This window comes from Pezoporus flaviventris, unplaced genomic scaffold (assembly GCF_033815535.1).
Source record: "Pezoporus flaviventris isolate CSIRO_AGI_PZ_B2104156 unplaced genomic scaffold, CSIRO_AGI_Pfla_v1 ptg000029l, whole genome shotgun sequence".
In the NCBI taxonomy this organism is placed as follows: Eukaryota; Metazoa; Chordata; class Aves; order Psittaciformes; family Psittacidae; genus Pezoporus; species Pezoporus flaviventris.
The window spans coordinates 19,704,791-19,731,468 of record NW_026892577.1 but is presented as its reverse complement, the minus strand read 5'-3'; the positions used below and the strand labels follow the sequence as shown (position 1 = coordinate 19,731,468).

Below are 26,678 nucleotides of genomic sequence, written 5' to 3'. Positions count from 1 at the left end.
CGCCGTGCACCATGAGGTGCGGCCCGCTAGCGCGGCTCCCGCGGTGGTTGCCGGGAGGTGTAGTCACGTGGCGGCGCCGCCCCGGATCCCTATGGTAACGGCGGCCGTGCGGGGAGCGGCGGGGTCGGGGGCGCCGGGCGGGCGGTGAGTACGGGAGGGGTGGGCCTGTGTGTGTCAGCCCTCCAGGGAGGGGGGCTCTTCCCCCCTCCCCGCCGCGGTGTGCGTGCTCCCTGGCCTTTCTTCCACAGCGTCCCCACCGGCGCCTGGGCCCTCGGGTCCCCGCCGCTGCCTCCCCAGCCCCGCCTCGGTGTGGCCCCTCCGTGCCCAGGCCCCGGGGCGGTACCTTGCCTAGCCCCAGGTCTTCCTCGGGGGTTCGCCGTGGCCTTACCCTGTGTTCCCTCGGGGTGCGCCGGGCTGGGCCCTGTGGGGCTGGGGAGCTGCCCGGAGATGCTCTGCAGCGCGATGGGCCGGGGACCGGCGGCCTGGCCAGCGCTCTTGGGGCAGGGCGGAGCGTCTCGGTATTGCCTTTGGCCTCAAAAGACTTTCACCTGAAGAAATGAGAAGCAGCGTGTTTCCCGGGTGAGAGCAGGAAGGAGGAAGACCCGAGTCCTCTGTGAGCCACCGCCTTAGTGAACCTTTCCCTTGGAGCAGCAGCGAGGATGGAGCTGAGTTGGACTGGACCTGAGTGGGTGCTGGGGCAGCCTGTCTGCTAATTCTTCCAGCAGAGCCCTGGCTTGGCTGCTTAGGTGTTGTAGAAAGGAGCTAATGGCTCCAAAAGGGGAATGGCAAAGCTGCTGGAAGAGTTGAGACAAGCCTGGAGTGTTTCCTGAGTGTCTCCAGGGTCTGGTCTGGGAATGAGTAGTACAGGAGTGGAGCCCTGTGGTGCTGTGCCAGCCTTCTGTCTCCCTGCTGGGCCAGGTTGTGGGTATCCTGTAGGACGCAGACTTCAGGCCCACAGTGCCACATCAAAACCCTCCCTACATGACTCCCTGAAATGTGATTCCTCTTTCTCATTGCCATGTGCTCCTCACTGAGCAGGCATGTGATGTCTGGGGACTCCTGGGCAATTTGGAGGAACTATCAGCAATTGTTGGCCTGATTACAGTTTTATCTCATAATTTTTCCTTGACTCTTAGTGGTTGTACCCAACAGATAGTGGTGCTTATTTGTCCTTGTATTGCTCTCTTGCTGCAGTCCTTAAGCTTGTATTAGGCAAACTTTGTGGATGACAAATCATCCCCTCCATCTCTTCAGTCATGCCCAGGGCCCTTTTCAGCATAGCAGGTATCGCATTGCAAGGAGGACAGTGATGGAGCCAAATGCCACTGTCCCCAGATAATGACACATGGAGATATGTCACCAACATAGGTTGAGGGCTTTGGCTGCCATATGGTCTTGACTGGGTGCCATTCCTTGGCATTTCCTGAGTTCTTCCTGTGCAGCAAGTCTGGGAGTATTTGGCGGCTTCTTCCCAACTTGAGTTTGTTTCTGCTCCACTCTTGAACTCCAAGAGACTGCTCTATGATGTGAGGTGGTTGCAGTGCCTTCAGAAGACTCTTTCCCACCCCAGCCAAGGTATGGAAGGGTCCTCATCGTGTACTAAAGGACAGGCATAGGAGGTTTTTCTTCCAGCTATGTTTCAGAAAACTATTCAGAAAAGAGGATGGACTGTGTGTTTTATGTGTTTTGAACTAAGTGGGCAGTTCTTGCCTCCTCACTGTGTGTTGACAGTCGATGTTGCACTCGCCTCGAGCCTTCCACCTTTATTTTTCCTGTCAAAGGCTGAGGGTGTGGCCAGGCTGCCTAAAACCAGAGGGCGCTGCACTGCCCTCCTTTCAGCTCCTGCGCTGGTGGGTAGGTGCTCCCCAGGGTGCATTGCATAATTCTCCCACTAGGAAGCTCAACTGAGGAAGTAGAAAGGTGCTTTAGACCTCCAGTGGTTTAGTTCGACACCCTGCTGCCTGCAAGGTCTCACCTCCCTCCCTCCCCTTTGCTGCAGCTGCTCCACTTCATTGCAGGGCAGCCTCCACTTAGTTAAAGTATTGTTTTGGGCAGCTATGCACTTCTCATGCCCTCTCTGTTCAGTGTGATGGGGAGGTCAAGCACTGCAGCTTGTTGAACTGAAATGACTGGCCCTGCACCAGTGCAAATGCCAGGCACAAACATAATCCCATGATGCCGGTGGAATTTGCTGACACATCCCCATGGTGGGTGGTTTCTCAGTGGTATCTTTTTTGTGGCCTGAGTAGCCAAGTAAAAACTTGGTGTCTTGATTAGGAGAGAAATCAGTCATCATCCTATGCCCTGTTGTACTCCAAATGTGGTTCTGCAGGACAATACTGGAGCTGGGAGGGAGCACCAATGCTTGGCTGTGTGGCCAAGCACCACACCAGGCTGTTGGCCTGTGGGTTGCCAGTGGTCCTGTGGTAGCTGTGCTGTCTCTGAGCTCTCGTCCTCGTGGGCTTCTGGCCAGCAGGACCCTCTGTTCTTCAGCTTGAACTTGTGAGTGGCCTCAGGTGCTGCTTTGTGTGTGACTGCACTGGAGGCCACTTGTTTCCAGGAGCTGACATAGGTGAGAAGTGTTTCCGTGCTGTTGAAACTCAGGAGTCTGTACCTGGGTACCAGGTGTAAGAGCAGCTTTAGGCACTCCAGGTCAGTTGGTTTTACATCACTGCAGTTGATCTTGTTGGACGTTTTACATTTTTCTGAAGGGTTACAAACCCTTATTTTAAAATGGATATGGGTTTTAAACGCTGTTTATTTTGCATCATTAACTCGGTTGTTCAAGCTTTAATCAAAAGCCCCAGAGCTGCAAGTGAGGAACGGTGTGAACTCGGGTCTTATTTCAAAAAAGATGTTACCCTTTGTAATGACAAGGAACAGAAATTTCACCTTGCAATGGCACAGAAAACAATAGCAAATCACAGTCTGCCAACCCCCACTTGTGACTTTGGGTTGCCTGAAGCTGAGAGCACATTATCAGGTCAGCCTGCAGCTCATACATTTGTAAGCTCTTATTATTTTAAGCGTGTCACCGCAGCTGTGTTTAAAATAACCTCCCCAGCTCAACTCACGTGACAGAGGTATGTTGTGCACACCTGGCTCTTACAGACTCGTCCTTTCCCGCTAGAGGCAGGGCTGCGAGGAGCTGCCATGCTGCCCTTAGAGAGCATACACTGAGGGAGGCTGGGGCTGTGAGAAGGGACCTTCCACTGACGCCTGGTGGGGGTGCCCACAGGCTGTGCAGGAGGCGGCCGCTGCATGCCTCTGAGGTGACACTCGTAAAGGCAGTGGCAGTGCTCCAGCTGACGTCCCGAAGTCTGTGAGCAGTACTTAAAGGTGCTAAAGAAATAATTGTGAGTGCAGCTGTATGGTCACACCAGCAGTGACAGCTTTGGCCTCTATCTTGTGTGTCAATAAGTCCAAGCCAAAATCCATTAATTACTAGTAATGACGTTTGAGTTTGACTTTCAGCCCGGACAGCCTGCCCTGGGCTTTTTCCCCAGCTCATGTTTCTACAATGAAATTTCCAAGTGTAGTCTTATTGCTGTTGCGAGCAGCAGAAAGGACTCCTACTCCTTTGCCGCAGGGTTAGGTTGGCAGAGCTAGGGATTGCATCAAGCTGTGACCTCCTTCCACCCCAAAACTAACCGAGGTTTCACGTAAAGGGGGAACTTCCCTCACTGGTAACCAGCCGGGATTTACTGTGGTTCATGCCCAGAGCCATGAGGACGTGGCAGCTGCTGTCCTGTTGTGTCCACAGCCCAGCCTGTGAAAGTGCCTTCATCTTTGCTGATTCTCCTGGATGTTCAGCAGCTGCTTTGCAGAATTGTCCTTGCAGCAAGAACAGGACCCAGGTTGCAGGCAGACATGAGAGGTGGCTGTGCTGGCACACCGGAGGTGGGACAGGAGTGTGGACAAGGGGAAGAGCAGGCAGCATGAAGTGGTATTGCCAGTCTGGATGCATCGTGACTTGCCCAGTGCAGGGTCAGGTTCTTCCTTTCATCCTTCCTGCCCCCAGCTTTGAGCTTCTGCATCCCTACAGGGAAACAGCAGTAGTTACTAGCCCTTGGCCAGAAGTTGCCTGGAAGCTGTACAAAAGGCCTTGCCACTTCCTTCTACAGCTGCTGCTTCCAGGGCACCCCTGCCCCGTGCCAGACAGAACTCCAGAGAAGGGCTCAACGTATTCTCCCTGCAGGCCTGTTGGCAGTAAGCGCTTGCTTGTGCTGGTCACATCTCTGCTGCTGTTGTCACTCCGGGGCAGGGTCACTCAGAGCTGCTGCTGACATACTCATGCCTGTGTCTAAGCTGGCTGTAGGATTCATGTCCCTTGTAACGGCTTCATTAGGCCAAATCACTTATTTTTATAGCAGGATGATCCACTGATAGCTGTAAAGCCGGGAGGAGATGAGGCACAGGTGGCTTTCACTGCAGCCTGGTTCTGCAAGGTCATTCACAGCCGGGTGAGAACACGGACGATGGCCAAGCTGGCAGCATGTGTGGTGGTGTTGCAGTGACAGTCCCCTTTGAGACAGGGACATGGGGACATTTCATTCCCTTCCTGTTCTTGTTTCCCTTTTTCACACCTACGTTCGCTGGTGTGCTGGGGGTGCTCTGTGTTCCGAACTCACCTGGGGACCTGGGTGCTTCCGGGGGGGCTGGTGGCGGAAGCCACTCACTTGTTTACTGAGGGAAATTTGAGCCGGGCGGGTGGCGGCACGTGGGCCACAGCTTCTTTGCTCTCTGCTAATCCCTCTGAATGTCAGACTGGTTTTGCTGCCGGGCTCAGATAGGGTAGCGATCCGATAGTGCGGTACAGCTCCGTTGTGTAAGGCATGTGGGATTCCCTGCCCCGCGGCTCTGAGTCCTGCTTGGCTGCAGCTCGCAGAAGGATGCAGCCACCCCGTCCTCATCAGGAGCTCTCAATATGAATGTCTCAGCACTAATGAGCAGTGCAGCCATGAGTACGGAGCAGACCTTACCCCTTCCATGCTTTCTTGCAGAGCTTGGCAGGGCAGCAATGCTCCTTGGAGGCATATAGCTCCTCTGGGATCCTGTGTGGGACATTCCCACCTTGTACAGCCTCCCTTTGGGGTGCTGCTTGCACAGAGACTGGGGTGTAATTCACAGATTGAGAAGGTCTGGAGGGTGTAGGTCAGCCTGACCCAGCCCTTTGGTAGTGTGAGCAAGTGTGATGCTACAGAGGAATCCCAGGGTCTCTTAGCTATGCTGCAGTATATATTGCTGCTGCGGCAAGGTGATTTTTCAGGTGAGAAAGGAGCATGTGCATGTATTGCAAGAAAACTGAGAGGTGATGGTTGATGCTGTCCCCTTACCCTCGTTTTTATGCTTTTTTTTTTTTTTTACTTTTAAATATGCAAGCTTGTGAGAGCTGGAAGGTGGAAGAGCAAGCCAGGCAGCCTACAAATTCCTGTCACGCCTGTATCCAGGGGCCCTCCAGGCATGTGTTAAAGCAAGACAAATACCTGGCACATGGTTTCTTTTCGCTTTCCCTTCCCCTCAGGCAAGAGGATCTTGCAGGTATGGTGCAGTAGTTCATTTTAGGAGGATTCAGGTCACCTGTCTGCAGCTGAGTGGTCTGCCAGTTGCTCCTTGAAAGTCTTTTCTGCAGGACTGCAATGGGTAGGAACATGTGTGTGTGGTACTGCCAATCTCTGCTGCAACCCCAACTGCTGATATTAGAACAGCCCTGCATTTGCTCCTTGCTGCTTTATCAGTCCTGAGCTCTTTAGGATGTCCTCAGTGCTCGCTGAGCTTTTCTATGGGGTTATGAAAGTGAGAAAAGCATTCCTTTTAAAAGCAAGGGCTGAGGTTCTCACCTAGTTGTGTGACCTTGGGAGCTGAAGCTTTAAGGAGTGGGGGGGAAGAAAAAGAAGTGGATGTTTTGGGTTGGGAGGACTGGTAGTGGAGCACATGGTGCAGTTTGGAGACACCGATCTGTGGGAGTGAGTTCAGGCAGCCGTGCCATGTCCAAGGCAGGTGGTCTCCCTCTCTTTGCAGCCAGAGCTGCTGTGCTGGGGCTGCTGCATGTGGCCCTGGCTGGCAGCCACACACCCCTGCGCATTTGCAGGGCACAAACTTTCCTTGTGCACAGCATTTTTCCCAGGGCCCTCTCTAAGTTGTTCTTTGTGTCCTCTGGTTTCTTCTGAGATGCCAGCTCTTCCTTTGTCTTGGTCCCAGGAGACTCTCAGGGAGCTCAGCAGATGGAGTTGTGGTTTTTCATCCTGTAGGGAGAGCAGCTCATGCTGCTCCCTGCCTGGGCACTGGGCCAGGTGCTTTGCCCTGCTGGGGTAACAGTGCCTTTCATGCTGTTTTGTTTCAGGCCAGCAAGGATGCTGCTGTAGATGACTGACTCACTTGTGCCTATATGCTGTGGCTCTATATGGCCTCTGCAGGACCCGAACACACTAGTCCAGGCACCAAACAGAAGAGTGTCTGGGTTGAATCTGGCACCCTTCCAGCAGGGAGAGATGAGCAACACCTCACTTGGCAGCAGGCAAAACCCATCTGGAATTTAGAGACGACACATGTGCGTGCTTTCCACAGCCTGCTGCCCTCAGGGATCCGTCTGCAGCAGTCCTGCTTCTTGTGCTCACCATCACTATGCCACACATGCCCCAGTGAAGATGCCCTCCTGAGCCCGTCCTCAGCCCAACCCTGCCTGGACCCAGGCAGGAGCACTCTGTTCTACCAACGCTCCTGCCTCAGACCCAAGCCCCATGGGCTTCCTTTCCAAAGCCCTCTGGACACTGGCTCTACCACAGGGAGGGTGATGTCTTCCTTACTGACAGAACCCTGCCTGCAACCTCCACTGGCAGAGGAATGCTCTGAGACTGGGGTCAAAGGCCCTGCCCTGAGCTCAGGTCAGCAGTCTTCCAGCTTCTGTAGACCAGTGCTCAATAACAACTCCTTCCTATGGCCAAGCAGTGCTAAAGTGCCTTTCCCTCAGTCACTGGAGATCAAGAAGGTGAAAAATACCCACAGCATCCCCACCACCTCATGGTCCCACTCTAGGCATGGAGACAGCTCTGCCAGTACCCTGGTTAACAGAGCAGTTAAAAGCAGCAGCCATGCATTGGAGCAAACTGCAGTCCCCTCTGTGACTGTTGTGCCTAGCAGTGCAACCCTCAGAAAGGACCAGTGTTTGCGGGAAGATGCTGAGAGGAGAACGCACAGCTTAGAAGAAAAGGAGCCAGAGATCTGCATCAGCGAGGCTGTGCAGCAGCTGGCCATACAGACTGCCACACACAATGGCTTTGCACACAGAGCCCAAAGCTCTGCCCTTACGAACGTGGGCAGCCTGTCCAATTGGAACAGCAAGTGCAGGCAGAACATCATAGCACAGCTCACCGCAAAAGAAGCCATCGCTCCTTGCAACTTGGAGCCCGGTAGCCATTGCCTTAACAGTAACTTGAGCCTTGCAGGCACCGATGCTGCTGCTGGCTGCACTAAGCATATCAGTGTCCATCCCTTGGCTTTGCATGCTGCCTCTCCTGAGCACGGTGCCGACTGCCAGTGTGTGAGCACACCGAGCTCATGCCCCGTGGACAGGGCGGTGAGAGCAGATCCTCTGCATGTTGCGGCTGTCGCTGAAGTGGCAACTCGAGTGTCCACAATCCAACTGGAGAATGAGGAGAAATGGGCCCACACTGTGCTCCCAGGAAGGCTCGAGTGAGTAGGGCCAGGTGGCCGTATGGGCTGGGCTGGCTGTTACATCTGTGTGTGCTGGGAGAGGATGCACTGTAGCCGCTATGGGGGTGGCAATAAGGATATCCATGGGCTGCATTCCTGAGCAAAACCCAGCTGCAGTGGGTAGGCTGAGAAAGTTGGGGCTGTTCAGCCTGGAAAACAGAAGGCTGCATGGAGACCTCATAGCAGCCTTCCAGTATCTGGAGGGGGCCTATAGGGTGCTGGAGGTGGAATATTCATTAGGGACTGTAGTGACAGGACAAGGGGTAACAAGTTAAAACTTAAATGGGAAGTTTAGATTGAATATAAGGAACAAGTTCTTTACTGTGAGGGTGGTGAGGCACTGGAATGGGTTGCCCAGGGAGGTTGTGAATGCTCCATCCCTGGCCGTGCTCAAGGCCAGGTTGGACGAAGCCTTGGGTGACATGGTTTAGCGTGAGGTGTCCCTGCCCACGGCAGGGGGGTTGGAACTTGATGATCTTAAGGTGCTTTCCAACTGTAACTATTTTATGATTCTGTGATGCAGGGGGAGCTTTTCTCCTACCCCAGCTTGACACAGGTGGCTCTGAGCCCCTTCTCCTTCAGCCACAGTATAGAATTGCTGTGTGGCATTTCTAGCTCACTCCTGACACAGTCACAGGGCCCTACCTGCCATGGCAAGCTCTGCATGTATGTTGGGTGAAGCCTGCTGTTGAGCCGGGTCCAGCAAGTCTTTCCTGGGCAGAGACATGGGTTCCTAAAGGTATGCGAAACTGATGCAGGACAGGGACGGAGCAAGGACACAGAGCTTGTGCACTCCTGCTGGGAGATGGTGTCCTTCTGCCTCTTTCTGGCTCCTCTGGGACCTCTCCATCTTGCTAGCCTGTGATTAGTGCTTGTATATCAGCACCGGGGAGGGCAGTGATATCATTGCCATCCACGTTATCTCATACTGCCTGGTGGGCTTCTGGGTCTTTTGGCCCTTGAAAACATGTGCCACTCCTTCTAATGTAATGTCCTTTGTCCCAGTGTCCCTTCTGAGCAGTCACCCCTGGAGCTGAGCCAGCCCCAGGATGAAGCAGAGGAAGAACTTCCTGATGGCCTGGATGAGAGCAGCAGTCAGGAGGTAGATGAGGACAGTAAGTGCTGGTTCTGTGGGGAGGCTGTGCTCCATGTCTTGAGGTGGGGAGTGTGAGGGCTGTCTGGGAGCTGGGGGTGAGCACAGCTCTCTCCTGTCTTACATTCATGTTGTCATTTCAGGATGACCTAGAGATTGTGCTGAACCCAAAAGCAGTGTAGCAGCAAGGAGGAACTGCATGCGTTCCTCTGGGGAGCAGGCTAGGGTTCACCACTATCCTACTCCAAAACTTAGACATCACCTCTCTGTGCAGGGCTGTCACATCCACCCCCTGCCCTGCCTTTTATGTCACCAATTAGAAAGCAAAACCCAGGATCCAAGGATTCAGGACAGGTGGGAAGGGTCTGTCCCCTGGAGCATTTGTTTTGTCTTTTCCCCTCATAACTATGCATTCACTCCCTGTGGAGATAAAACTTGACTCTGTCCCCGTCTGCAGGTGACTCGGATGCTTTCTCTGTCACTGGCATGTCATCCAGTGGATCCGTGGCTCTTATATCCAGGTTAGTAGCAGTACATAGTATATTAAACTTTGCACCTTTGTCCAGATTTGTCCGTCTTTGCCCTCCTTGGTGACAGAGGAGGGCTGTAGCGTGTAGGGGAATGGAGTGGAGGTAGTAACAGGCTTCCCTACCAAAATGAGCTTCCCTTGCTACCCTGCAGACCAAAGCTACTTCTCCTGCTACAGGCAGCAGCCTGCAAAGTGCTGAGGTATATCCACCACATCAAAACAGGGCTCTCAATTTCACTGCCACTGCTAGTTGCTGGGTTAGGCTTACTGGATTAGACTGTGTTCTTGCAGTGCTGTTGCCTTGCAGATGAAGCAGAGTGGAGGCATCCTAGGCCAGAGATTGCAAAGCTCTGCGGTGTCTTGTCTCTCCTAAAAAGAAGTCCTATAGCCTGGGTTTTCCTTTAGATTTTGGGAAGAGGTTTCTCTGGGGATGATTTGTCAGCCTGCGGTCAGCAGAGCTCTGCCTCCCTGACTCCTGGCAGACCTTTGTAGGACCTGCTCTTCCTAATCCAGCAATGGGAGCTGGTCCTTGCAATTGTGTTGCTCCTTGTAGCAGGGCTGCCTCAGGCTTTGCTCTCTGCCTGACAACTTGCTGGTTTCTGTCATGTTGTAACTCACCTGGGAGACAAGGAAGACTGCCTGCAAGCAAGTGTTGAACCTCAGGGTGCTGCAGGGTGCTCCACATGGCTGTGAAAGTCCTGCAGAGGTGACAAATTGAATCAGCAGCTGTTTCTGTCAGGATGTGGCTGGTTGGCCTCCAGGGGCAGATGAGGGGAAGCAGCACTTGGGCCAAATGCCTCCTGCAGGAGGGAGTTGGCCACTTCTCTGTGTGGGCTGTAAGCTGGGCTGGCCTCAAAGCCTTTGCTGCTGTCTCCTGTCTTTGGTCTGTTGTGGGCAAACCCAGTTTTGTGCCAAGGAATGTTAATATAATTTATTGCCAATTGATAAACTTTGAGTTACTGATTCTGGTATTGAAACATATGTATATGTACAAAGATTTAGGGAAAACACTTCTTTCCACTCCTGCCCCCATCCTGGTCTCTAACCCCCTTGCTGCAGGCTACACTCAGTCCCTTCAGTGAGGCAAGGTGTGGCCTGGGAGCTTGGGGTCAATGTGTTGTGGTTCCTTTTCTTTTGTGCTCTTAGTTCCTTAGTGGATTAATCTGGTATGGCTTCTTCCACTGGCTGCAGTGGCATATATTTAAACATATGTCCATTATAAGTGCTACTTTTAGCATCATCCCAACCTGAATAGATAAGTTATAAGTTCTGCCCTTTCTCCCTGGTGCTAGGGATTGCTGTGGTAGGAAGGGGGTGGTACAGTCAGTAAAACTCTGGCCCTCTTTCTCTTGGTTTTGGTGTGTTCCAGGGATTACAAAAGATGAATTATATATATATGCATTGCAACCTCCACCCCTTGTTCCTGTGGACTAGGTTATGGGGTTTGCCATGTAACAAACTCCACCCCCTCACCCTAGCAAAACACAAAACCCACGGGGTTACAACACTTGGCATGTGCATTCATTGCAATCTCCCCCCCATGTCCTCGCTGCAGACTGGGTTACTGACCTTAATACCCATTACTTGCACCACATGGCAATGATGCAAATTCTGCTACCAAGATCAAGGCTCCTTCTGGCTTCCCTCGTCATCCCTGTGCTCATTTTTACCTTTAGCCAAATGCCTACTGCTTTATCTCTCCTAGGAAGTGCATCGAGTGCCTGGCCCAGCCTGCTGAGGCTCAGGAGAAAGTGCTCAAACCAGCTCTTGTCTCCAGTTTATTCCCTAATGTGCCTCCAACTCTCTACTTCAGTACTCGGGATGAGGCAGGTGAGCTGGGGTCTGTTACTGTGTAGGGTGAGAGCAGCCAGCCTGTTATTAGCAAGCAGCGGTGCCAGCACACAGCATCCCTTACTTTGATGAGACCCAGCACCACTGTCAGATCCAAAGGGCTGGAGTAAAACGATGGCTGCTCCTGCAACCTGGAGCATGAGTCAGGCTGCCACCAAATGTTCCAGCATGCTGGATCTCCCCCAGCCATGGAGTCCTGTGCTCTATGCTAGTTTTGCAAAGGGACCTGTGCATCCTCCCTTGCAGGCCTTGTGCCTGTGCAGTGAACTTAGGGAGGTGGTGTTTTCATTTTCCTTCTGTCCTTTTTGCCTTCCTAGTGGAAAAGCTGCCTTGGGAACAGAGGAAGCTGCTGCGATGGAAAATGTGCACAGTCACACCAAATATAGTGAAGCAAACCATTAGCAGATCCCACTTCAGAGTCAGCAAAAGTAAGTTGTGGGAGGCTGGAAGTATCTGGCACATCCTGTCCTCCCCTGCCTCTAGCCTGTGGGCAGGAGAAGGCAGGCTGCCTGTGGTGAGCGGAGCTCGGCATTGCAGGATGCTGGGTTCCCGTTTCTGCCTGTCTGACCTGCGATATCTGAGCTCTGTGGGTCCTGATCTCCCTCTTGGCTCGTCGTTGGCATGGGCAACAGAGACTTACTCGTGGACTGTCAGGAGCTGAGGCAGTGTGTGGGGCGGCAGAGCTGTGCTGTGGCTTGTTTGAGCTGTGCCTCTAGGTGGTGCTGCCACTCTAAGGAGCCTGGCACTCATGTGGTGCCAGCCCCAGCACCACAGCATCCTTTCTCCATGTGTTAAGGAAAAAGCCATCCTCTCTGACCATAGCCAGACTGTTCTCAGCCTTGGGATCTTGATACTGAAGAGATGTATAGGAGAGGGCTGGGGCTGGGGAAGCACTGAGCATTTGCAGCTACAATCCATGCCCTGGAATGTGATCTTGCAGAGTACTTATGGGGCTCCTGTGTATACTGGGAAACCCCTGCACAGGCCATTTTGGGGCTATTAATGGGACACAGAGGGCATAAGTTGGGGCTGTTCAGCCTGGAGAAGAGAAGGCTGCATGGAGACCTCATAGCAGCCTTCCAGTATCTGAAGGGGGCCTATGGGGTGCTGGAGGTGGAATATTCATTAGGGACTGTAGTGATAGGACAAGGGGTAACAGGTTAAAACTTAAATGGGAAGTTTAGATTGGATATAAGGAACAAGTTCTTTACTGTGAGGGTGGTGAGGCACTGGAATGGGTTGCCCAGGGAGGTTGTGAATGCTCCATCCCTGGCCGTGCTCAAGGCCAGGTTGGACGAAGCCTTGGGTGACATGGTTTAGCGTGAGGTGTCCCTGCCCACGGCAGGGGGGTTGGAACTTGATGATCTTAAGGTGCTTTCCAACCGTAACTATTCTATGATTCTATTCTATGATTTGGCAGCTTTGGAGTATCCAGTATGAGTGCTTTATGCTATTCTGTGCAGCATCCCTGGCATACTTCTGCTAGCTCCAGGAGGTGGGGTGCTGGTGGGCTAGAGGGGATTGTGTGTGGCAGGGTACTTAGTCATGGTTTATCTTGTTTTCCTGCAGAAAGCAATGACTGGCTGGGTTACTGGGGCCACCACATGAAATCCCCCAGCTTCAGAACCATCAAGGAGCACCAGAAGGTAGGTGATGTTTTGGGCTACCCTCCTTCAAGTGCATGGAGAATGTGTTTGGAGCAGTTTGGGTGCCCCTGTTTTCAAGCCCAGATGTTTGCTGTGCAGGCCGTCCCCACAGGATCCCTTCCAAAGCGTGGCAGCTGGCATTCCTGTGCTGGGAGATGAGCTCAAAAGACAGGGGCAGCTGGGTGAGCATCCATGCTGTGAGGATGGCTTTTGTACAGACTGAGGCTGTAGCCAAGGCGTGTTCACTTGTGAGCTCGTCTAAGTTCAGATATTGTTGCTCAAAGCAGTCCTTCCTTTGGCAGAACTGACCAGTAGGGCCAGTGCCCCCTATGCCAGCATAGCCAGAGGGTCTGGCAGAGAGGGCCGTATCACAAAGGGTTGGCTGGTAGCTTGGGGAATACACAAGGGACAAGAGGTTTGATGTCCATCACACATACATGTTTGTTTTGTGATGCTCTGAACTGCTCAGCCTTGAGGCAGCATCGATGTTTGGAAGTCAGCAGCCTCCAGCCCTGTATCTGTCCTGCTGCAGAGTCTATCTGTCCCCAGAGCTTGTGTTGCGTAGGCAGGACTCTGACATACAGTTTAGAAACAAGTGGGAAGGTACCGGGGTGGAGAATGCTGCCAGAAGAAACTCAAAGGCTGAGGCTTAGTGCCCTGCAGCTGCTTAGACAATCAGAAGAGACAAGGAACCTGCTGCTGGCTCTGTAGCTTTTGTGGGTCACCGTGTGGGATTTTGTCCCTGCAGGGCCTCAGAAGCACATGGCTCCTATCTTGGTGCAATCCTGGGAGGGAAGCAAAGGACGTTACCCTGCACTGTGTTCAGAAAGGATATATCCTCCAGGCAGGGAGCAGCAAGGGGTGGGCAGGAAGGTGGGAAGCAGTGAGATCTCACAGCATCTGGTTTCTTTTCCAGTTAAATCACTTCCCTGGCTCATTTCAAATTGGGAGAAAGGACCGTCTGTGGCGCAACCTGTTGAAAATGCAGACTCGCTGTGGGAAGAAGGAGTTTAACTTTTTCCCCCAGTCCTTCATCCTGCCTCAGGACATCAAATTACTCAAGAAAGCATGGGAGGAAGGAGCTAGCCACCAGAAATGGATTGTGAAACCAGTAAGTGCAAAGCAGAGCTCAATCCTCTGTCCCATTGTAGCTGCAGGGAGATTCGATCCCTTCTTATTTCTGTTTCGCAGCCAGCATCAGCAAGAGGCATTGGTATCCAAGTCATCCATAAATGGAGCCAGCTCCCCAAAAGGAGACCACTGCTGGTACAGAGGTGAGTGAGGGAAAGCAAGGTTAACACACAGCCTGGGGCCTCCTCGTGTTCAGTCTCTCTGGCTGGGTTTGGGCTGCTGCCACAATGTGGCAGAGTAGAAACAGTTGATTTACATCTGGAAGCTTCCCATCTGCCTGGGTGTGATGCTGCAGCTGGGCTTACCCGAGAGAGGCTGTCTCTGTGAAGATTTTTGAGGTCTCGTTTACAAACTTGGCTCCTGAGGCTTTCTCGAGCTTTTGTCTGGCAGTTGGTCAGCTTCAGCTCTGCTGTGATCCTGCTCACGCTGCTTTGTAATCTGGGGTTTGGCATCTTTGGAGGCAAACAGACCTTATCCAGTGCCCACAAGCACAGTGGGAAGAGAAGTCCCAGGGAAGAGGTGGCAATTGTCAAAGATCTCTTATCCGAGTTAGAATGCGTCAGTAAGAGCCTCTGTGTATGTGGATGTCGGCCAGAGGATTTTCTAGAAATAACAGGGTTTCTGGTATCTCCTCCCTCTTCTGCAGAAAAATGGAATAGCCTATCTTGATTTGAGGCTGCTTTCTGGGAAGGATCTTATGAGGGCAAGAAAACTGCCCAGTGTTTGACAGACAGGGAACTGCTGTGTTGGCTTGTCTGTTCTTCCTGATTGCTTCTGTGCAAAGTGATGAGCTTTCCTATGGAAAATCTTGAACTTGTGGGCTGAAGAATCAAATTATTTGGATAAAAATTTCCAACTGTTTCTGCTTGTTGAACCAAACCATCTGTGGCCCACTGCATCTAAGACTGCATGTCTTAAATGTTCCTGAATACTGTGATCAGTCTGGTGGGTGTGGAAAAGCTACTGTGTCTTAGAGCCAGGAAAATATCTTCAAAGTGGAACTGAGCAGAAGGGAATATTGTATGGGGGAGCTTTTTTTCTCTCTCATTTTCACCGTGATGCACTTAGAAATGTTCTGCAAAAGGGCTTCTGCATTAATCCCTGTTTTTCCAAGCCTTCTGAAATGGGGCTTGGAGATATTCCTGCACATGGAACTTGTAACTCTCCCCTGGTGCTTGCTTCCCTCTGCAGATACCTGCACAAACCCTACCTCATTGGCGGGAAGAAGTTTGACCTGAGGATCTACGTTTACGTCACTTGCTATGATCCCCTCAGGGTCTACCTGTTCAAGGATGGATTGGTTCGCTTTGCTAGCTGCAAGTAGGTTGTGTGGGAGAGCAGTGCTGGCGGGCTGCCTCAGAGCAGCATGTGTGGCTGTGGTACCCACCTTGGCTGGGGCAGGAGGGAGTCATCCCATGTAGGGTGATGCTTAAAGCTGTAGCTTGCTTGGTTAAGAAGCAGTCTGCAAATACATGGGGTCACTGCAGGTGAGCATTGAAAAGGCATGTGAAAGGATGCTTCATTTATCCACCTTTCCTAAGGCAAGATCAGCTGAGTATAAAGCAGTTCTTGCAATATGCTGTCTGTGTTTCATACTCCATAAGAGCTGGTGTACCAGAAACTGAGTTGTTTCTTCCACTTTTAACTATATTGCCTCAGGCTGCTGCAGTTCTGTCATTGATTTTGCTCACTGAGGCGCTGATCTTTTTTAAGGACATGCTGTGAGGGTGGGATTGCATCCCACTGTCCCAAGGCAGTCTGCTCTGTCTCATGTGTTGACCCGTCAGCCCTGGGCCCAGGGGCCGGATTGCTCCAGGCAGCCTGGGAAAGGGAGGCAGCAGAGCTGGTGGGTGGCCAAGGGTGGTCTGAGATGAGAAGAGTTTCTGACTGCCCCATGGGCTTGAAGGCAGACAGTTCAAGCTTAGATTACTTGTGCTTCTGTTGCTTCCTTCAGGTATTCCTCCTCGATTAAGAGCCTCAGCAACAAGTTTGTGCACTTGACCAACTACAGTGTGAACAAGAAGAACACGGAGTACAAGTCCAACTCGGATGAGACTGCTTGTCAGGGACACAAGTGGTAGGTGCTGCTTTTAGGGCACAGGGCAGCAATTTCTATTCCCTGTTAAGTCAGCCTTTTTTCAGTATTCTTACCTGAAAAGTGAAGGTGCTTCCTGCACTGTGTGCTCCTGCCTGGGGAAACTGGAAGAGCAGTGATTTTAGCATGGGTTAGTGTCAGTGAAATCTGAATGTTCTCCCTGGCTTGTGACTCATCCTGTCTGCTGCTGCTTGGGCTGTGGTGGTCGTTCATCCTGCCTGTTTCTGTGCTGTTCCCTGCTTCCAACTCTGCTCTCATCTGTGCTCATTCATCCGCTTGCCATACTGCAAGGGTGATCTGATGTGGTTAAAGCAGAATCTGATTTTTTGCTGTTAGAATTCAAATGGGTAATTGTGATACTTAAACTGGCTAGAAGGCAGCTTCTGCCCATCTCATTCTTGACTTCCCTGCGGAGGCAGAGAAAAGGACCATCCTGGTGCAAAACTGTAATAATTTATGTGCTACTCAGGGGGTATAGGAACAGCAGTGCCATTTCTAGGCATCTGGGAGAAGGGCTGCAGCCTGGCAGCAGTTCCTGTTCCTTGCTGTCCCATGGGGGGACTGATCCAAGGCCCCAGGCACTTGTCTCTGATTCCACAGTGGTGTTTGAAATCTTTTAAAAATAGTGCAGGATAGAGTTCTCGATTCATGGGCCTGGGCAGGGCTACTTCAGTTCAGAGGGAACTGCAGAAGTTTGATTGTTGTGGTAGGATTGCTTTCTCAGGCCTGGACCTCCTGTTCAGTGATCTGTTCGTCCACTGAGACTTTGAGAAGAGGCTGCTGTCCCCCAGCAGTTGAAATCCCATGGGGGTGGGATTGTGTGGGGTTTTGGTACTGCCATACAAGTCAAAGCTGGCTATTTCCACATTAAAGATGAGAGTAGCTGTAATATACTCCATCTCGTATGCAGGAAGCATGACCTTTGGATTCCTGGCCATTAGCCACATGGTCTCACTTGAGCAACATCTGAGCATCCTTGGCTCAGTGTCAGGGTAGTTTGAAGCACTTGGTGTGGTGTGGGAAACTTCTATAAAAGCAGAGATGCTCCTCCCTACCATCTTGTTTTCAGCACATTCAGAAATGTTTCTCCACCCCTAAAGCCTCAGTGAAATGGCTTTAGCTAAAACAGAGGGGTCTTGCTGGATTCCTGCTTAGCTGCTTTGCAGTGCTGTGGGGGAAAGCTTGCAGGAAGGGGAGGCTTGCTGAGGACAAGAAGGTGGGGTAAAGAAAAGATCTGGTCCTGATTTACCTTGGTCATGTGCTAACTTGGGACCTATTACTCCAGTGCTGGGACAAGTCTGTGACACATTTATGTTCCTGGTAGCTTGGGCCTGCAAGACCAGGAATGAAGCTGGGCAGGGCAGCAATGAAGAGCTAAGGGGTTGAGGATGGCAGAAGGACGGCTGTGCCAGGGAAGAGTTTTGTTAAGATTCCCCTCTGCTGCTTTCACTCCCCTGGCAGGGCTGGGAAGCAATGGACTACAGAGTTCCTTTCTTTACTTTCTCTCTCCCAGGGCACTCAAAGCTCTCTGGAGTTACCTGAACCAAAAGGGAGTTAATAGTGAGGCCATCTGGGAGAAGATTAAGGACATCGTTATCAAAACCATCATTGCGTGAGTCCTGGCACTCCTTGCTCTGTGCCTGGCTGTGTTGTGTACCCTGATCTCTGTGGCTCCCCAGTCCCCTCTCAGCCCAGTCCTTTTAATCTAAATGCTGCCGCTGCTGTTGGTTTCAGTATTTCTCTCTGAATCTTTCCTTTCGTTCTGTTACTTGCACTCATGCTGCAGTAACTGCACTGGGTAAATAGACCTTACATTTCCTGGGTCCCGGGGGGGGAGGCCAGAAGGGTGGGGTGTACCCAGCATTGCCCAGCTTGCCACCCACTCCCCTGCTTGGCCAGGGTGCCTGAGAAGAAAGGTCCTCTGGTGCAGGATGGATTTTGTGTTGAGAAGCAGATCCTGCCTGGTAGAGCAGGGCTGCTCAGGATGCAACGCAGGTTCCATATGCAGTGCAGCAGCAGCTCACAGGCCTTCACTGGTGTCTCAGCCCACCCGCTTCTGCAGCATGCGTCTGCATAAGCTTTTGGAACTGGCAGTGTGTGCTGTGAACAGGCAGAGCTCTGCTGTCTGACTGTTGGAAATAAGAATTTTTTCCTTGGCTTGCAGATCTGAGCCCTATGTGAACAGCCTGGTGAAGATGTACGTGCGACGCCCATATTGTTGCCATGAGCTGTTTGGGTTTGATATCATGCTGGATGAAAATCTCAAGCCCTGGATCTTAGAGGTCAACATTTCCCCAAGGTAAAGCAGATTCTGAACCATAGCAGAGTGAATAATGTCCTTTCTTTTACCCACAGTGAATTCGGCTCATGATGTTTCCTGCGCCCTGTGCTAAAACACTGTGGGCTTTGAAGTCTTCCTCTCCAGATTGCAGGAATCAAAGTCCTCCCTGTTTGTGAGAGCAGCATGCATCTGCATCTCAGAATGCTTCTCTGGGCATGCTCCAGCTAGAGCCAGGGAAGAGTACATTAAAAAAGGAAGACCAAGGAGGGATGTGTAATGTAGGGAGCAGGTGATAGCAGAGATTTCTTTGCGTGGGTAGATGTGATCAGCAGCTCCACTTGCTCGTGCACCGCTTCTTGCTTGCTGACTGTACCCAGCTGCGTGGTGTCAGCTGCACAGGCACGGCTGGGAGCTGCACCGTACCCGAGCATGGCCTCTCCTGCCTGTGAGATGGATGAGGATGAGCTGCTCACAGAGTCATGGTCCCACACAGGGCTCTAGGGATGTATTTGCTTGTTTCCAGCAAATCTGGGAAGAGGCGGAGAAATTAACTATTTCTGGTGGGGAGCCCCCATTCGAAGGGCTGTTGTCAGGACTTTTCTATCAGTGTCTCATGTCTGTCTGTGATGAGGCAAACGACAGACTGGGTTTTGTACCCTGGTTGGTATTAAACCAGGGTGTGTTCTTGGGGCTGTGAGGCTTGGTACCTCCATTCTAGCACTGTGATGCTTCTTCCCCACAGCCTTCACACCAACTCCCCGCTGGATGTGAGCATCAAGGGCCAGATGATCCGGGACCTCCTCAACCTTGCTGGCTTTGTTCTTCCCAGCGCAGACAGCGTGGCCCCAAGGCCACAGACAAGAAGTGGTTCTACCTCCAGGTCAGCCCCCTTCTCTGTCAGTGGCAGGCTTTTTTTCTTGGAGGATTTAATGTAGGGGCTGCTTGCAGCCCAGCAAATGCTTATTTTTATGCTATTGAGAGCCTGTGCTTGCTGGTCCTTCAAATATGGGCCTGAGGGCCTTGCATGATTGCCTGAGTGTTTGGTTCCTGTGGTCTCTGCAAGGCAGAAGGATTTATGACCTCTCTGCTGGTCCATAGTTGGAAGTGAAGCCAGTGTAATTTGTGCTTGCTCTGAGGTTAGGTGAGTTGTGCTTTCTTCTCCTTCTTCCTGCCATAACTAGTGTGATGCTCAGCTGCACTGCTTCAGCTTTTGCTTGGAGGTTTGGTTGGCTGTGTTGAGGCTGGATCTGCTTACCTTCTGCTCCAGGGCTGATGTGCTTTTGCCTTAAGCTAGAGGAGCACCTGTTATTTTGCAGAGTCTGAAGTGATCTGTTCCTTAGGCAGGACTGCAGGTGTCAGAGGCTATAGACCTATGGGTAAGAGTGTGCATTGTCTTACCTGGTAGCTAACATGACTGTTTCTTGCATAAGGCTAATTCCCAGGCATGTGTCCACCTAGGCCCATGCTCCTTCTGTGTTTCACCACAGCTTGGGCTTACACTGGTTTCAAACTTGACTGAGGGGGAAACCAATCCTGTTCCCTGCAGCCCAGTGGCTATTGGCCATAAGTAACTGGAGGAGCAGCCTGCTGGCATGAGCACCAGCACACGGTGCTGTATGGGCATGCTGAAAGGTGGGACTCTTGCCCTCTGCCTGCCTGGTGCCTTCAGCAAAGCCTAAGGCTTGGAGCATGGCCTGTTCCAGGCAGGAATCTCTCGCCAGCTTATCTGCGGTGCTTTGATCACACACTGCTTCCCAGCTTGCAGTGGAGGTGCTGAAGGGAAGGTGTTTTCAGAGGGACCTGCAGGGATTAAGCAGTTCCTTAACATAGTTCAGATGATGCATTACCAGAGCTCCTGCATCCAAGAGCAAGTTTGCTTAATCATATCTTCTGCCCTGGGAAGGATATTAAGGGTTTTTTTATTTCATATAGGCATCATTCCAGCAGATCTGTATATTTCCTGAGCACCACAGAGCACAGCCTCGAGGCTTTGCTCTCCTCATTTGAATCCACACACAACTAATTATTTTTGCAGCAGCAGCATCAATTAACCATGTTGATATAGGGTTAAAAGGTGTTGGACAAGTATCTCCCAGGCTCTAATATCCTCAAGTGGTTCAGTTGGGTGCTTAGAATAGTTTAGATGGTTGCTAGCCAGATCGTACAAAAGGCCAGGATTTCCCATGGCATGTGAAGCTGGAGCTGAATTTGGGTCTTGAGTGTTCTTGAATGTTGCAGGAGGAAGTTTTGGATCTATGAGTTCTCTCTTGCCTTGTGCAATACCAAGTGCTCATACCTATGGTTATAGTTAGGAAACTGCATTCCAAGCAGGATGTAAACATGAGGTCCCATGAGATCCCACTGTGACCCAATTCACAAGTGCTGTGAATTGGGTCACGGTGTGTCTTTTGCCTTCTTGCACCATGTGTGGGTGTGATGAGATGCTTGACCTTTGAACAGAGGAATGTTGAAATGCCTTAGTGGGAAACTGGCAGGGCCCTCCCAGTTCCCCTTTCCACATCATTCCTGGGTCCTGTGTTGATGCACAAGGCTGTGAGTACATCGCTAATCTTGGAATGAGTGAAATCCTTAGAGAAAGGATTCTCCGTGGCATCTTCCTGAGGGTGTCACTGCTCTCACAGAAGTTGCTGAGAACAGCTCTGCCATGGCAGGATTTTTTCTTCTGCATTTAAATGCTCTGCTGCCTCTTTTGTGTCCTCAGTATGGGCAGTGCTTTGAAGGAGAAGCCCAAGCCAGTGTCTGAGCATTTCATAGCTGAGAAGATGAAGAAGGTCTATTACTTGATGCAGAAGATACCTGACCAGGTATAACAGTCTCCTCTGATACTTGTGCCATCTTGTCAAGCCACCATCCCAGCCAGCCCTTGTCTCTCTCCAGATTGTGCCCCTCTGTGGGGACAGCCACACAATGGGGAGCACTTGGACTCCAGTGGGTTACAAGATAGCTGGTCAGAAATAAATTGGGTTTGCTTAAGCCACTGCTGCACTGGCTCATCTTTACATTAAAATAGGCATGTACTGAGAAGCACGTTACCTGCCAGTCCCCAGACTAGGTCTGAGCATTGGCCTGATCCTCCTGTGTCTCTGCACAGCTCTTGTAGCCTTTGCCTGCTGACCCCATGCAGGTTATCAAGGACACTTGCTTTGTGTGCCACTCAACAGTATCTGTAAGACAGGTTGGGCTGCAGAACTGGGGACCTCCTCAGCTCCATCAGTGTTGCTGTCACCACTGAGCCTAGATTTTCTCCATTTTCTGTGTGTCCCAGATATCTGAGACAGATGGAGACCTCTGCCTGAGGGACTCTGAGGAGTGAGGAGGGGAGAAGAGAAGCCAACAAAACGTATTTTTGCTTCTTCCTGGCTTTTCCCTGACCCTGGATTACTCTTGTCTTCAGGATTTTTATTCTTCTGTCTTGGACATCCTGACCCCAGATGATGTTCGCATCCTTGTGGAGACAGAGGACGAATATTCCCGGTGTGGGCAGTTCGAGCGGGTGTTCCCCACCCACATCTCCATGCGGTACCTGCACTTCTTCGAGCAGCCTCGTTACTTCAACATCCTGGTGACCCAGTGGGAGCTCAAATACTACTTGAATAAACACAAAGGTAACTGCATCTGAGAACCTGGCACAGGCACTTGAGTCAGGCAGGCTGCCTGCCGGCAGTCGTGGGAGACTTGTAAGCTACACATGTTGAGGGGGAGCTGCCTGCTTGCACGCTAGCCATAGGAAATGTGTTACCCTCCCAGACTGCTTCAGATATCACAAAAAGCTTATTCTGAGTTAATCAGAGGTGCTGACTGCTCTGGTAAGGTAAATGCAGGACTTCTAGGTGCCCTGAGGCTGAAGGAGGGTGGGATTATGCCTTCAACCTGGATAGCTCAGGCCTCTTATTCTCTTCATCTGCCCTTTTCTGAGGAAGAAACAGCTGGAGTCACTGGGCTTTGCTCATTACAGGTGATCTGTGAAGGAAAACTTTGGCCTATTCCCTGGTCTCCTGCTGCTTTCTAATTGATGAAAAACTGTCAGTGTTAACACAGAGGAATTTTTCCTAAACACTAGAAATCTAGCTGTCATTTCCATCTTTCCAGGACTCAACTCTGTATTTTAATAAAACCCCATTCTTTAATGAAGCATAGGTGGGCTGGACCAGTACCTTCTCACCCAGGGCTGTCTCTGTCAGGACAGCAGTAGAGGCTCATGGCTCTCCATTCAGCATTTGATCTGGCTGGAGAGGCTTCTGCAGGAGCTGGCAGAGAGGAAAAAATATGCTTTTATTACTTTTCACTGGTGTTAAAGCAAATATCAAAGGGGTCAGTAACAGTCTTTCACAGGGAGATAGTAACCTCATAGTCCTCTCCAGCTGTGCTGTCAGCATGTGTCATCCTTTGCCTCGGTAATACCTTTGCTGGATGCCCTCCTGTCAGCTGAAGGAAAGATCCTGTCATCGTCTGCACTGAAGTGCTGTCCCTGAACCTTGCCACTCAGGCCAGTGCTCCATCTTCGCCAAAGCAGCCCAGGGAGCAGATGTGCTCTATCCCCTCGTTGTTCTTCGTGTTTGAGGAAAACTCAGCCTCCCCCTTGCCCATTCCCATTCATATATGTTCCTTGTAGCCCTCCTGCCTCCCCGGCCAGCAAGATGCAAAGCCCGGGCTGGTGCAGAGAGCCAGAGCACAGCTGCTGAGCTGCCCTGCTCCCCACAGACCCAAACACGTGGGGTTTTCTTCCAAGGTTCTGGGGCTTGCTGAAAGGTCACTGAAGAGGAGAGTCTGGACAGCAAGGATTCATCCTATAGCCAGGGCTAGTATCATATAGCAAATCACAGTAACCCCAGCTGGACAGCATCAAGTTCCTGGCCATTAGCTCTGCTGGTTCTTAAATCTCAAGGCCCCTTAGCTTGTGTTATGGCTCTAAAGCTCTTAAAAAATCAAACAGGAAGGGAGCAATCTGGGCTTTCACAGTATTTCTGGGTTAGCAGAAAGCAGGGAGCTTGGTTGAGGTAAGGATGGCTATGAGGAGGCTTTGGAGGAAGTGGAGCCTGTTCAGTGCCGTTGGACACATGGCTCTGCTTGCTCTTGAGCAGCATGTCTTCTGTGCAGCTGGAGGAATGATCCTTTCCAGTCACATCTGTGCTGAGCTCTGTCTGTGCCAGCCTTGCGCTCTGTCAGGGATGGAGATCATGTCGAGCTCCAGATGGATCCATGCAAGGCGGAGATGATGTGCTGGGGTGCTGCAGAGTGCTGTGCAAGGAGAAGGTTGCCTGAGCTGCTTTCCTCTGGGAAAGGGGCTGGTGACAGCAAAGCTGCTCTACATTTGTATGATAGGAACTTTCACGGGTGCAGCCCAAATCAGATGCTGCCGTTGGCAGGCACCAGGCTCAGGGGGACAGCCCAGTCTGGTCTCATTTGGCAAATCCTGTGTTGCCCCAGTTTCCCTGCTTGGCTGAGCCTGCTGCACAGTGTGTGTGGTTCCCTGGGAGGGAGGCAGCACTGCGGCAGCACACATGCTGCTGCTCGCTCGTACAAAGGGTGAACACCCTTGATTTACCCCGTGTTTGCTGGGCTCAGGCACGTGGTCAAGTAGTTGTGGCATAACATGTACTGCTTGGGCAGTTCACTCCGTGCAGCATATTTGTGTCCCCCGATCAGGGAAGGCTTAACTCTCTGTGAACTTGGTCATTCATTCTCACTTCTTTTCTGTCACTCCCCAGGTCTGGAGCTACTGAAGAACTGGTGTGTCAAAGGGTACCACACTGGGGCAGGGACGGATTTAGCCCAGATGGTGCGTATGGCTGTGGATGAGCTAGGGAGAGGTGGTGGTTTGCCTGGGTAGAGTTGGGCAGAGCACCTGCTTGTTCTACCTCCTGCCCTACCCGTTTGCCCTCTTAAGGCCTCCAGGAGTCTGGAAACTCACATGTTTCCCTATCTCCCACCAAAGTGGAGTCCACCAAGAGTATCAGATCTTGAAGTATTTTGCATCTGAATATCCTTGGGTGTGTTAGGCACAGCCCTACATATTTGGCAACTGGCCTGCCCTTTATTCCCCTCCTTGAGGGAGCCATCTCTGTCTGTCACTCCTGTGCCTTACAGCAAGCTGATCCAGTGAAAGAAACCCACTCTTTTGACCTCGAGATGCTCTGCTCCCACTTACAGCAGAGGGATTCATCAAGCAGAGAGCAAAGACTGCTCTGTTTGCTATTCTGGGAACAGTGTGGTGGCAGTGACAATGCACAGCAGAGTGAGGCTGAAGCACACTAGAGCAGAGCACAGCAGACTGCCACAACTGAAATAGCCATTTGATTGTCTTTCTCTCCTCCTGCAGTGGTCACTGCCAAAGTCTTTCTTCCTCCAGAAGAGCAATGTTCAATCAAATGGCTTCAGCAAACTGGAACTGGGCAATCTGGGGTGAGTTTGCAGTGGCTGTGACGTGCATGATATTCAGTGTGGTTTTAGGATTGGTGTCTTGAGAGAGACGTGGCAGCAGGGAAAGCAGTTTTGTTTAAGGGGAGAGGAGTAGGTTGGCTTACAGGCTCTGCAGCCAGTCTCTGCTCCCTGGGGAGCCAACTGGTGGGGCTGGAATGATGTCTATGTGACTGGACATGTCTCTTCAGCACTGTGCACCCAGCTTGGGTGGGAGTGAGGCCCAGAACAGCCAGGAGTGGGTGATGTTTGGGATTGTCATGGTCAGGACATGCTGAAAAGATGTCCCCCAGAGGGACCTGCACCATTTCTGTGGGCTCTGATGTGGCCAGTGGTGAGCAGAGGCTCTCTGCTTCAGCGTGGGGCTGGAGGAGCAGTGAGGCCTCTGGGTCTGCCACACTCTGCCAGCTTCCCTGGGCAAAGCTGGGCTGAAAAATGGGTGCTGCTGGCCCTGAGAGCTTCCTGCAGAGAGGTGGACTGGGGTTCCTTTGGGTGAGCCAAAGTGGAGGGCAGGCCCACACCCCTGGTCTCTGGTATTAGGGGGAATGGCATTCTTGCTGCTGTGCCCAGGCCAGGATGGAGTTGGGTTTTTGTGCAGGCAGGGAGATCAAGCTGTGACTCTGAAGTCCCATCAGTGCCTGGGATGTCCATTGGGGTGAGTAGTGCTGCCTGGGATAGGAGATGGAGTAAGTGAGCCTGGCAGCCCTGTCTGTGTGTAATGATACTGTAGATGAATGTTGCACCATGGCCCTTTTCATCCTTTCTCACTGTCCCTAAGCAGCACAGGGTCTCCTTTCTCCTGCAGCATGCTCCTGTCTTCAGCTGGTGAGGGCCTCAAGAGATGCCTGGAGCCCAGCTCTGCTCAGAAATTACCTCTCAACAAGTGCAGTGGTGGAGCCAACCAGAAACCTGCTGGCTGCCTTTCTGACACCACCTTGGTGATGTGACCAGGCAGTTGCGGTCCCTCCCTGGGACACCTTAACCTACCTCAAAGGAAGAGACAGAAGCTGGCTCCAGAGAGCAAGGACTGTGGGAGCCACCTGCACTGCACACTTACTTGTGGGGCTGTTTTTAGAGAGGGATGTTCTACTGAGTAATGAAGAGACTGGTGTGACTTCCATTGTTAAAAGAAATAGCAAAGCTGGGCAATTGAGCTTTGTTTGGCCTTTTTCCTAGGCTGCTCTTAAAGCCTGACATGGTGGTTTCTTTGCTGCGTAGTAGCTGGCTGAGCTTGGAGTCAGCCTGGCCTTCCCATTCCTGACCAGCATGGGCTGAGCCCTTGTTTGCCCGTGTCTCCATGAGCTGTGGGTTGCTGAGTCTGCACCTGCCCCACTTCAGCTCGTCCCCTGGAGAAGTCCCCAGCCACTCCCTACTCTGCTCCTCTGGAAGAAGCAGGGTCTTTAAACCGACCCATTTCATCCTTTCTCAACACCTGCACCAACATCCTCCTTGCTGCTCCCTGCCAAGCCCTGGGACCTGGGTGGAGCTTGGGTCATGCACATCAGAGAGACCATGGGTACCAGCTGTGGGGTTTATTGTGGGGACAGTAGGGCTGCCAGCTCTCCCAGGTGGCCTGCAGCATCCGTGTGGGGACTGCAGGCTCATGCTCTTCTTCTGGGCTCTGCTATTTTCCCTTTGTTTATTAAGGATTTTTATTAAAGTTTAGCACTCAGCTGCTCTCCTGGCCTCCATCTGTCCCCATCAGGGCCTCCCTGACACTTCTGGATCTGTAGAGCAGCTTGGCTCTCCCCCCTCTTCAGCAGGCTCTGGTGCAGGCAGGGTTTGTGCTGCCACCCCACCGTTCTGTATCCTTCCCTGAGCTCGGGGTCGTTCTTGCTGCCCTATGGGGGCATGCAGCCATGCCCTATGGCTGCATGGGGGAGCAGCTCCCAGCGTAGCTG

At 51.9% G+C, this 26,678-nt stretch overlaps 1 protein-coding gene across 2 annotated transcripts; it reads left to right on the top strand.

Moving 5' to 3' along the window:
- Positions 1–11: 11 nt before the first annotated feature.
- Positions 12–26,454, top strand: TTLL4 (tubulin tyrosine ligase like 4). 2 transcript variants are annotated; one of them, XM_061459520.1, is made up of 19 exons: positions 12–144; positions 6,344–7,692; positions 8,719–8,828; positions 9,264–9,327; positions 11,041–11,165; positions 11,504–11,614; positions 12,756–12,832; positions 13,749–13,943; positions 14,024–14,106; positions 15,155–15,283; positions 15,918–16,040; positions 17,572–17,670; positions 18,223–18,357; positions 19,082–19,219; positions 21,062–21,164; positions 21,755–21,965; positions 24,069–24,139; positions 24,680–24,762; positions 25,583–26,454. In XM_061459520.1, exons 2-19 carry the CDS (start codon positions 6,389–6,391, stop codon positions 25,722–25,724), a joined length of 3,303 nt encoding a protein of 1,100 aa, XP_061315504.1. In that variant the 5' UTR covers positions 12–144; positions 6,344–6,388; the 3' UTR covers positions 25,725–26,454. The 2 variants fall into 2 exon arrangements, with proteins under 2 accessions (XP_061315504.1, XP_061315505.1); XM_061459521.1 differs by lacking the exon at positions 19,082–19,219.
- The last annotated feature ends 224 nt before the right edge of the window (positions 26,455–26,678 follow it).